Consider the following 12,630-nt stretch of genomic DNA (forward strand, 5'->3'; position numbering starts at 1 on the left):
AGGTGACTGGATCATGGGGGCAGATCCCTCATGAATGCCTTAACACCATCCCCTTGGTAATAAGTGAGTCCATGCACAGTTATTTCAGATGAGATCTGGTTGTTTAAAAGGATCCTGGACCTCCTCCTTCTCTCTCTTGCTCCCTCTCTTGCCATGTAATGTACCTGCTCCCACTTCACCTTCCACCAGGAGTAAAAGCTCCCTGAGGCTTCAGCAGAAGCCAAGCACATGCCAGCGTCATCCTTCCTTCCTATACAGCCTGCAGAACCGTGAGCCAAATCAACCTCTTATGAATTACTGAGTCTCAGATATTTCTTTTTTTTTTTTTTTTTTTTTTAAAGACAGGGTTTCACCATGTTGGTCAGGCTGGTCTTGAACTCCCAACTTCAGGTGATCCACCTGCCCTGGCCTCCAAAGTGCTTGCATTACAGGCATGAGCCACTACGCCCTACCTCAGATATTTCTTTAAGGCAACATGAAAATAGACTACACAAACAATAATCTCTGAAGAGAGTGATTCAAACATTATTATGCCACCTAAACTATACTAATTTCCCCTTTTTCAATTGTGCAATGACGTCTTCACCAAAGAAAACCTTCAGCCAAAGTTCAGATTAATTAAGTCTACTGCCTTTTCCTGACTTTCCTGCATTTGTCCTGACTTTAAACAAAGTCAGAACTCTGTCAAAAGAGATGAGATTAGCAGCATGACATAACTTCAATGTGAATTCGTGCTGGGGACTGGTGACAACGACTTCCTCTTCTTGTGGTTTATAAATAATCTGTCTGATCTAGAATTTGCATTAAACCTATTTATGCACATATGTTCTTTCAGCACCTTTCAAAGTTCCTAGATCACTGAAATAATTCTGTGGTTCTAAACTCAAACTCTCCCAGGATTTTATGCCAGGAGACACAAGCACATGGGTACCCTTGGCATCTTCACTCATCTTGCAAAAGTTCATCCTGTCTCTTTCTGTCTAAAGGCGAGTATTATCAACAGAGTACAAAATAAGAGGTTTCTCTGTCATAAATCGATGTTACACCACCAGGCTAGGCCTAGGCAGCAGCTAGTACTTCCTAGCTCCAAAGGCAACTTTAGAAGACTTTTTTTGTTGTTCTTACTGTTTTAACCTGTACCATTTTTCAAAGCTTCCACTCATTTGGGGCTCTAGCCTTTTTGAAATTAACTATGTATAACCTTCTTGTTTTATACTAAAATTAATAATTATAAGCTCAGAGAAATACTACCAGTACAACCATTCTTTATTTGCTAGGCTGATTTTCTTTTTCTTTTTCTTTTTTAGCTTCCTTCCAGCATGTAAGCTTGCCTGATTTTCTGTAACTCTTCACCAAAGATCATTTGCATTAGACGTTCTGAATTACATTTTTGACAGTTTCACAAAGTTCCGTGGGTCAATATGCTTACAAAAGGTCCAGTACTGGTACCTATCTTTTTTTTCCTTGAAACTTTGAATATCTGCTTTCTTAAAAATCTAGATCTGTGTATGACAGGATCCCTCTCAACTCTCCTGAGCTTCAACAATAACAACTTGATATGACTGCTTTTTCTGATAGTTCATTTCATTGCTACTTGGTTAATAATTTGTCTTTAATATTCAATATTAAGTAAAGTTCTCAAGTTCAGGACAAATTAAAACTTCAACAAAGGAAGCCAAGGAAGTGTATTTAGATCTCACTAAGCATTTCAGCTAGCATCTCTTTCGTCACTTCCTGTTTTCCCATTTATACCAGGTACACAGCCACCGTTTCTTCTACCAACTTAACGTGGCCTGTTAACGAAAGAACACAATCACGTTATCTTTGTTCCACTTCCCAATTATGTTATCTGGGTTTTCCCCCTCGGGTTGCATGGATTCCCCTTCAGATGTATGCCTTTTTTTTAAATTTATTTTATTGCATTTTAGATTTTGGGGTACATGTGAAGAACATGCAAGATTGTTGCATAGGTACACACATGGGACGTATACCTTCTTAACATACAGCGCCCACTGCCTCACCACCCCGCAGGACTTTCCTTTTCAATAGTCTGCAGCTTGTCAACACTAGATTCCAATCTTGGGTCTCATCTTACAAAACTCCAGTGATACCTAAAACACACAGCCTTTTGTTATAAGACCTGGCTCATTTTATCATCCATGTTCTACACATGTGCAGAGAGACATCAGAGGGATCAAATATTATTTCTAGTTCCTGTACCAGTTGTTTTCTCCTATAAATTACGGGTCCTTCCTCCCTCCTAGAAAGAGTTCTTCTCATGAATTTAAACAATTTCACTCTTTCATCTGGCCTTTTTAGCCCTTCCGCTCAGTAGTTAAGTTAAAGCTTTCTATCACTCAGCCAGACTCTAGAAAATTATGTTCTTCCTGACTCTGTGCGATGAAGCGACTTCCAGCTAAGATGGTTCAGATATCAAAATCCCTTTCACTGACACCATCTATAAAGTCAGTCAATTCTATTTTCAAGTCTCAGCGATTTATGAGAATAAACGGTAAAAATGTCGTCTATGCTCTCAAAGTCCTTCAGTTCCCTCATCAAGGATCAGAGTGCAGGGCACGAGCTTCCATGAGCCTTTTTTTTAATGTACGATCAAGAAGTTGAAGAAGAAAGTTCAGTTGGAAGGAACAAACAAATAAAAAATCAAAATGAATGCTGAATTACTGTTATCTAGAGCAGCACTTCTCAAAGGTTAATGTGCACACAATCATCTGGGGATCTTGTTAAAATGCACATTCCCATGCAGCAGCTTTAGGGTGTGGCCTGAGAATGTGCATTTCTAACAAGCTCCAGGCATGCATGCGCTGCTGGCCCATGGACCACACTTTGACTAACAAGATTCTGATACCTACATAAAGCAGGCTTCATTCATTCCTGAATCAGTCTAAACTTCAAGGATACCATAAATATAAGCACTGGCCAGTAGCCCACAAACCTAGTATTTAAAATAGAAGCAGTATGGTACAGTGTAAAAGAGGCTGGACTTGGATCAGAGAACATTTGTTCTAGTCTTAGCTCAGCTTGGCTCCAAATTTTCCAAAACTATTTTAGCTTGAGGAAACTTAAGCAGGACAGATAAAGAAAATAATCCCTATATCTAGACAGCAAAACACTGCAGAGAGGAGATCTGAAAAGCAGCCAGAGACAAATCACCTGAGGTCGGGAGTTTGAGACCAGCTTGACCAACATGGAGAAACCCTGTCTCTACTAAAAATACAAAATTAGCCAGGTGTAGTGGTGCATGCCTGTAATCCCAGCTACTCAGGAGGTTGAGGTAAGCGAATCGCTTGAAATCGGGAGGCAGAGGTTGTGGTGAACTGAGATCACGCCATTGCACTCCAGCCTAGGCAACAAGAGTGAAACTTCGTCTCAAAAATAAAATAATATAAAAGCAGCCAGAGAAAAGACAGATTACCTACAAAGAACAATTAGACTTAACAATACTGGTTTGCTGCAGGGTGGTCTCCCAGAAGAGAAGGTGGCCTCCTGCAGTTTCAGGGAAAGCTGCTATGTCTCTGTGTTTAAGGCAATCAAGCCTCGTCAACCATAAGGCTTGAACCTCAGTCCCCTAATCATGCCAGGAAAAATGTTGGTGTTTACTGGAACACCCCTGCCAATCAGGAACAAGCTCTGCCACATTATACAGACCTAGAGAGCCTCAGTCAAGCCAGTGAGGGGTTGAGGATACACTGCAGCCACAAATGCTGATCTGGGCGGGGTGAGCCAAGGATCCATCACAGCACGATCTGCTGTGCTCTGGCCCCTGCTTACTCTGTGGAGTCCTGGTTTCTACTGGAGTCTGAATCTGGCCCAGCCAGGTAGCAGAATGCTGCTACAAGGCAACAAGGCACAACTATCACTGACCTTTCTTTGTGAGGTCCCCCAGAACACCCCAGAGCACCCCAGAAAATCTGGTGCATATTCCCTGGCCCTTTGCCTTTGTTTGCACAATATTCTAAATGCTGAGAGAATTAAAGAACTAGCAAAACTGATTTTCAAAGCAAAAGCAAAATAAGGACATGTTCAGACAGATGAAAGTAGAGATAGTTTATCATCATCCGACCCTGATCAGAGGAACTTCTTTTTATTTATTTATTATTTTTTTTTTTTAAAGACGGGTTTCACCATGTTGATCAGGCTGGTCTTGAACTCCCGACCTCAGGTGATCCACCTGCCTTGGCCTCCAAAGTGCTTGGATTACAGGCATGAGCCACCACGCCCGGCCTTCAGAGGAACTTCTTAAGGATATTTTTCAGGAAAGAGAAAATAATTCCATAAAAAGGATATGACACATAAGAAGAAATACTGAACAAAAGCAATGGTAAATATGCATGTAAAACTACAGAAGCATTTACCAGGCAATTAGTAATGTATAATCTGTAGGCTTAAAATAGAGAATAAAAATACTGACAATAACAGACTATAATTGAGGATGGGGGACAGGAGTTAAGTATTCCAACGTTCTTATACTGTTAGAGAGGAGAGTAGAGATAATGGGCCGGGCGTGGTGGCTCACATCTGTAATCCAAGCACCTTGGAGGCCAAGGCAGGCGGATCACCTGAGGTCGGGAGTTCAAGACCTGCATGACCAACATGGTGAAACCCCGTCTTAAAAAAAAAAAAAGAAAGAAAGAAAGAAAGAAAGAAAAAGAAAAAAGAGGCCAGGCGCGGTGGCTCACGCCTGTAATCCCAGCACTCTGGGAGGCCGAGGCGGGCGGATCACGAGGTCAAGAGATCGAGACCATCCTGGTCAACATGGTGAAAACCCGTCTCTACCAAAAATACAAAAAATTAGCTGGGCATGGTGGCACGTGCCTGTAATCCCAGCTACTCAGGAGGCTGAGGCAGGAGAATTGCCTGAACCCAGGAGGCGGAGGTTGCGGTGAGCCGAGATCGTGCCATTGCACTCCAGCCTGGGTAACAAGAGCGAAACTCCGTCTCAAAAAAAAAAAGAAAAAAAAAAAGAAAGATAATGATTAGCTTCAGATCTTAAATTTAATATGCTAACATTTTAAGGATAAGCATTAGAAAAACAAATGGAATATATAACTTCCATACTGTGGGGAAAAATGAAAGGGAGCAAGAAGGCCTTATTTTAGCCAAAGGATAGGGAAAAGAAAGCAAAATAAAAGAACAAACTAAAAAGTAAAAAGCAAATTCAGATATATCTGTAATAATTATCATAAGCAGACTAAACGAATTCATTAAGACAAAAATTATCAAAATGAATCATTTTTTAAAAAGTCCAGTATAAGGTATTTATAGAAAGCAGGCCTAAAGCCTTAGGACACAGAAAAGTAAAAGGTAAAACAATGGAAAATCCCATACGATGAAAATAACCAAAAGAAAACTGATATAGCTCTATTAATATCAGACAAAATAGAAAAAATCATTACTAGAAGTAAAGGGGTCATTATATATTGATAAAAAATTCAATTCGTCAAGAAGATAACAGTTATGTTACTTACTGAGTACAAGTTAAGAAAATAAATAACAAAAAGATTTTTTTTTTTTTTTTTTTGAGACGGAGTTTCGCTCTTGTTACCCAGGCTGGAGTGCAATGGCGCGATCTCGGCTCACTGCAACCTCCGCCTCCTGGGTTCAGGCAATTCTCCTGCCTCAGCCTCCTGAGTAGCTGGGATTACAGGCACGCGCCACCACACCCAGCTAATTTTTTTTGTATTTTTAGTAGAGACAGGGTTTCACCATGTTGACCGGGATGGTCTCGATCTCTTAACCTCGTGATCCACCCGCCTCGGCCTCCCAGAGTGCTGGGATTACAGGCTTGAGCCACCGTGCCCGGACCTCAAAAAGATAATTTTCAAAATCTATGATTTGAACATTTTAAGACACAATTTGAAATATCTGATGGTTCAGCCAAGCGTGTTGGCTCACACCTGTAATCCCAGCACTTTGGGAGGCCGAGGCAGGTGGATCATGAGGTCAAGAGATCGAGACCATCCTGGTCAACATGGTGAAACCCCGTTTCTACTAAAAATACAAAACATTAGCTGGGCATGGTGGCGCGTGCCTGTAATCCCAGCTACTTAGGAGGCTGAGGCAGGAGAATTGCCTGAACCCAGGAGGCGGAGGTTGCAGTGAGCCGAGATCGTGCCATTGCACTCCAGCCTGGGTAACAAGAGCAAAACTCCGTCTCAAAAAAAAAAAAAAAAAAAAAGACTCAAATTGATTAAACATACTGAATAAAAGAAATTTAATACCAGCATAACCAAGAATATTATACACTCATGGAATGTCCAGAACAAAGTTGAACCTCAAAGTGACTGTCAAACTAGTAATGTAACATATAGGCACCCAATACGGAATTCAGGATCACTAATTTCCATCCTTGAGTGGCAGCTTGCAAACAACAATAAGAATTTATTCTATAACATTAGAGATAAAACTATGACTGTTCCTCAGAAGGAAACATAACTATCTAAATTTCTTTTTTAATTATGTATATATGTATTTATTTTTGAGACAAAGTCTTGCTCTGTTGACCAGGCTGCAGTGCAGTGGCACAATCTCAGCTCACTGCAACCTCCTCCCGAGTTCAAACTATTCTGTCTCAGCCTCCGGAATAGCTGGGATTACAGGTGTGTGCCACCACGGTCGGCTAACTTTTTTATTTTTAGTACAGATGGGGTTTCACCATGTTGGTCAGACTGGTCTCAAACTCCTTATCTCAAGGTCCCCTGGGCCTCCCGAAGTGCTGGGATTACAAGTGAAGCCATGGCACCTGGGCTACTACCTAAATTTCGACATTACCTAAGAAATAGCTGTCATCCCAACACTCCACAATGGATGTTAAAACAAAAAAAATTCTTTTTTTTTTTTTTTTTTTTTTGAGACGGAGTTTCGCTCTTGTTAGCCAGGCTGGAGTGCAATGGCGTGATCTCAGCTCACTGCAACCTCCACCTCCTGGGTTCAGGCAATTCTCCTGCCTCAGCCTCCTGAGTAGCTGGGATTACAGGCACGTGCCACCATGCCCAGCTAATGTTTTGTATTTTTAGTAGAGATGGGGTTTCACCATGTTGACCAGGATGGTCTCGATCTCTTGACCTTGTGATCCACCTGCCTTGGCCTCCCAAAGTGCTGGGATTACAGGCGTGAGCCACCGCGCCCAGCCAAAAATTCTTAACAATTAACCTACTTTAATCTACTTCCAAATCATAAATAGAAATATCTTTTTTTTTTCTTTTTTTTTTTTTTGCAATAGCATCCAGGCGGACTCCTGGGCTCAAGCCAGCTTCCCACCTTTTAATTTATTTCACATTAAAATAAAAATGTCTTAAATAGCAACAGTTTGTAGAATATCCTCATCTTCTAGCCCACTGTATATATCTGCCATCCCTGACAAATCCAAGGAAGATAGGTGACTTGCCTTTAAAAAATGTTTTCAATTTTACCCAGGACATAAGTATGCTTAATTTGAATGGTCAAGTGTCTATTTGTTTTCTAATCCTTAAAATTACCAAAGCATTTATTTATAAACATCATCAATAAATGGTACCACTTTATATTTATTTGAACCAGAAGTCTGAGAGTAGAATTTCTATGTTTAGCAAATAAAAATATCATATGCCCAGTTATATTTGAATTTCAGATAAATAATATACTTTTAAATTTTTAGCATAAGTATATCCCAAATTGCCTACACTGTTGCATTTACTTATACTAAAAAAGTATTTTAGTATAAGTATACACCAAATATTGCATATATTATTGCATTTACTTATATTAAAAAATTATTTATTTTTATTTTATTTTATTTATTTATTTTTAAAGACAGGGTTTCACCATATTGGTCAGGCTGGTCTCAAACTCCTGACCTCAGGTGATCCGTTCCCTCCAGCCTCCCAAAGTGCTGGGATTACAGGCGTGAGCCACCACGCCCAGCAATTATTTACTGTTTATCTGAAATTCTAACTTAACTGGGTATCCTGTATTTTATCTGATAATCCTAGCTGGAATTCTTGCTCTATCACCTCTCACATACAAGACACCACACCAAAACCTGTTAATCACACTTCCTAAAAACATCTAGAATCCATCCACTTTCCTTCATCTCTTCTGCCAGGACCGTGGTCTAAACCACCAATGCAAGAATCTCCTAGTCAGTCTTTCTGTTTCTGCCTTTGCAGAAATATCACTCACTTTTTAAAAAATTTTTTATTTCAAAGCTACCACAAATTAAAATATCACTCACTTTCAACACAGTATGTCAACTTAAAAATGAGAGAAATAAATGCTAATTTCAAGTTTCTTCTTTTCTGGGGTCATTATTTGGTACCTCTGGAAATCTAAAATCTCTAAATGAGCATGAGAATTGCCAGTAAACTTACAATGAACAAGTTGAGGCCTCTCATGAGTAAGTAACCTCTGAAACAATCCCTCTTCTTATTTTCCAAGGAACATAACAGTTTTCTTAGGTATGCTGGAGCCAATGACCAATACAATCCATTTGCTAATTTGTGTTTATTGATGCAAGAGACAAACCAGGAAAAAAATCTGGGCAGAAATGGTAAATTTGGGGCTCAATAAAGTTGTTTTAAAATATTCTAGGGCCGGGCGTGGTGGCTCACGCCTGTAATCCAAGCACTTTGGAGGCCAAGGCGGGCAGATCACCTGAGGTTGGGAGTTCAAGACCAGCCTGACCAACATGGTGAACCCTCGTCTTTAAAAATAAAAAAATATATATTCTTCTGTTTTAGAATGAATTCTAAGATTATTGATAAAGAGTCTCCTCGATTATTATAGTGTATCATGGTGAGCCAGAATTCTATCACCTGATTGTGAGACAGAATTCTGTCATCCAGAGTTGCAAAGCCCTGGGGACAGAGCACTAAACAATTTGGGCACTCAGCAAGTTAGAATTCAATAAATGTAAAACACATGGCGCCAACTTTTTCAGATGACTGATGCTCAGACACAGTTGATGCCTCCAGACTGAATAGATAAATGTTTCGGTTGTGAGAGCTAGAGTTCTCTCTGAACACTGCCAGCCTATCGCGTTGTCGTCTAATCAATGAATTCTATCAAGGCAGCATACACATGGAAACAGAAGTACAGGTTTCAAGGTCTGTGTGACACTACAGAGCTGTATGAGCTAGCCAAACAGAACACAAATTATTTTCATCAAAATAACAGCCCGAACCAAGGAAAACACGTTTCCCTGTATATCACAGAGGCCACAGTATTGGCATGAATGACTCGTATCATAAAACGTGATGGCAATTCAAGTGTTTCCAAGTTCTCACAATTTAAATCTGAATGTTCACCCACTTAATACAGAGCACCAACAAGTCTTAATATTATTGGTAATAAACAAACGCCACTCAAGCTCTTTCCACAAGAAAAAGGCATTACAAATGCAGTCAGAAGAGCATCTCCAAGGGTGAGTTAGATAGTTAGGGCTCAGTTATTTAATAAACAAGCCTTTCTGTGATTAAAACCTAATCATTTCACCAAAAACATTTTTGGAAGCTGTATCTGAGATATGTTTTCAGTATATCTCATCTTCTCCTCTACAGTAGGAAAATGACATTTCAGACTGTAGATACTTTGACCAACATTACAGATTTGAGAAGGATGAAATTTCTGGATGAAAGGGGTCGAGTCAACGCTTATAAAACAAGCGTAGGCAAACCTTGAAGCGTGCGCTTGTATTCCCACGTGTAACCTGCTTTGCTGGTATTCGTTGATGAGACAACGTGACAGGCTAGCAGCACTGGGAGATCTGTAGCTCTCACAATCAAAAGTGTGTTTGTGAAATAATTCAGCTCCCTTTTCTTTTGGAAAGGAAAGGGTCTGAGCTGCAGATCCAGCAAGTTGTTTCTGTCACTAAAAATGCGCTGGGAACTACACAGAGAGCCGAAGGGAGCTTTCTTATGAGACTTCCCTAGGGGATAGGTCCAGAAACTCTGAAAAGAAACTGCTGTGAGACCATTTTGGCCCGAGGGATTCCCAAATCCTTAATGGGATGCTGCCGTGCGGCGATTTCGACTGCGAAGCTTTCCAGTACCCTTCCAAGGTCCACTGCGCGGGGAGCAATCGTTTGGGGGCTTTCCTCACAATCAGGCCTTTCTGGCAGCCCTCCTCCAAGCCCTGCAGGGCGGGGGGCTCGTCCTGTGTCTAAAGGCGCGGCGCTGCGAGCGGGGTGGTCGCCGGCCAGCTAGGTGCCGCCGGGCGACCAACTCCGCGGCGCCGAGGGCCCGGACCCGACGAAGGGGAAGGATTAGAAAGGGGGTGCCCGCCGGACCGCGTACTCACCCTCCCCGGCGAACGCCCGGCGCCCGGGTAGGGATCCGCGCCCCGACCCCGCGCGGCCTTCCGGGTGAGCCGGCCGTGGCCGCCGGGACCTGCACTGCCGGCCGGCTCCGCGTGGCTCGGCTCCGCCGCGGGATCCGGGCTGGCCCGTCATCCGGTTCCCGTCCCAGGCGGGCTCCGGCCCGGACCAGGCCCCCGGCCTCTCACCCAGACCTCAGGCTTCCACCCCAGCCCCCAGCCCGGGCCCCCGACACGCGCGCGGCCCTTGCCTCTGTGCCCGGCCCCCACGCCGCCTCCCATCCCTCTCATCTCCGGCCGGCGTCCCCGCGACCGGCCCGGACCAGGCCCCCGGCAGGGCCCTCCCTCGGGTGGGCGCGCACCTCTCCTTGGAGTAGAGCTGCAGCTGCTGCTCCTGCTGCTTCTTCCGGATAAACGCCATGGAGAGCAGGCGCGGGCAGGCGCGGAGCGCACAGGCAGGCCCCGCCGCCGCCCGCCGAGGAGGTCTGGAGGAGCCGGGGAGGGCGCACTCCGTAGGCGGCTGGGGAGCGCGCGGCTGCCGGCCTGGCTTCCCCTGCGGCGCCGCTGGGCGGCCGAGAGCCCGACGCTGCGCCCCGGGGCCCCGCGGCGTCCCCGCCGCGCTCACCGCAGCATCCTGGCGTGGGGACTCCGGCGGCGCGGTGACTCAGGGCCGGAGGAGGGGCGCGCGGTGACACGAGGAGCCCCAAACTCAGGCGGCCTCAGGGGATCGCCACGTCCAGCGGCCAGACTAGGATCCGTCCTCGCATACTAAACGTTTCACCACTTTACCATCCATTGCAGGCTGCGTTTTAAATAGTTTACGCATAAAAAGGGTGCTGGCCCATAAACCACCAATCTGTTGGCCGCAAGGACTTGAAATGACAACGTTTTGGGTCCTCAACTGTGGAAAAAAAAAAAAAAAATGTCAGCAGTTAAAGAGGTGAAGACAACTGGCTCTAACTATTCCAAATACACCAGGAATAAGTGGGGATTTTATAGCCAAGGAGCAAGGAGCAGGTGTTCGGAAAATCGCTAAGAGGAAGCATCAACTGGGGGGGGGGAGTCTGGCTGAACCAACCTAACAGGAGTCCCATTGAAGGCAGGCCAGGGGGTCAGCTACGAAGGGTAGGGAGTAAAGATTTTTGATCACCTATGGAGGGTGTGGGATTCTTGCTAAACTGCCGTGTAGCAATGTTACTTCTTAACACTGCCTGTACGAGGACGTGCACACAAGGACCTGGGAGAAGATTCAGAAGCCTGGCCTGAAGTTTGACCAAGCAAAGAATCTTTAACACAATCTCCTGATTGTTGAAATAATTGGTCTCTTTTTTTTTTTAATAACAGCTCTATTGGGATAAAACTCACATACCAAAGAAGTCAACCATTTAAAGTGTCCCATTCAGTGATTTTTAGTATATTTCCAGATATGTTCAACAAACACCACAATTTGAGAACATTTTCATCACATGTAAAAGAAACCCACACCCTGTTAGTCTTCCTAACTCTACTCTCCAAACCCCAACCCTAGCAAACAATAACCAATTTTCTGTCTCTATGGGTTTGCCTATTCTGGACATTTAAAATAAATGCAACCATGCAATATGTGGCCTTTCGTGTCTGATTTCTTTCCTTCAGCATGATGCTTTCAAGGTTCATCTATGTTGTAGCGTGTATCCGTACAGTACCTCGTTCCTTTAGATTGCTGGAGTATAGATTGCTGGAGTTTATTTTGTTGCGTGGATATACTACCTTTCGTTAATCCATTCATCAGTTCATGGACATTTCAGTTGTTTCCACATGTTGACTATTGTGAATAAGGCTGCTGTAACAGTCATGTACAGTTTTTTTATGGACGTATGTTTCCATTTCTGTTGAGTGAAATTGGAATCTAAGAGTGAAATTGCTGGATGTGGAGGCTAAAACAGCTCCATCTTGGAAGCTAATCCTCCATGTTGGCTTCTGATTAACCCCTGTTCTGGGAAGGCCTCTAAGATTTCTACTTATCTATTTTCCTTGTGCAAGAGCAGGTACCTACCCAGTATGTACTGTCCTTAGTTCAAACAACTTTGATGTAATTATACGTCAATTGTCCTACACATCCTTCTGAACCACCCCTCTCCTATGGTATATATAAGCCCTAAGGGGCTGTAGTGGTGGCTCACACTTATAATCCCAATGCTTTGGGAGGCTGAGGCTGAAGGATTGCTTGAAGCCAGGAGTTCGAGATTTGCCTGGGCAACAGAGCAAGACCTGGTCTCTACAAAAAATAAAGAATAAAAATTAGCTGGGTGCAGTGGCACACACCTATAGTCCCAGCTACTG

At 43.4% G+C, this 12,630-nt stretch overlaps 1 protein-coding gene across 2 annotated transcripts in view; it reads right to left on the reverse strand.

Annotated features, from left to right (window-relative positions):
• NSMAF (neutral sphingomyelinase activation associated factor) overlaps positions 1 to 11,226 on the reverse strand; it is a 73,871-nt gene extending 62,645 nt beyond the window's left edge. The window contains exon 1 of one of the 2 annotated variants that reach the window (XM_074386671.1): positions 10,671 to 11,226. In XM_074386671.1, coding sequence (XP_074242772.1) covers positions 10,671 to 10,729 — 59 coding nt within the window. In that variant the 5' untranslated portion in view covers positions 10,730 to 11,226. Of the gene's footprint in view, positions 1 to 10,293; positions 10,317 to 10,670 lie in introns of those variants that run through there. The other variant, XM_074386672.1, reaches the window with a different exon arrangement.
• Between the last annotated feature and the right edge of the window lie 1,404 nt (positions 11,227 to 12,630).

This window comes from Saimiri boliviensis, chromosome 15 (genome assembly GCF_048565385.1).
Source record: "Saimiri boliviensis isolate mSaiBol1 chromosome 15, mSaiBol1.pri, whole genome shotgun sequence".
Taxonomy (NCBI): domain Eukaryota; kingdom Metazoa; phylum Chordata; class Mammalia; order Primates; family Cebidae; genus Saimiri; species Saimiri boliviensis.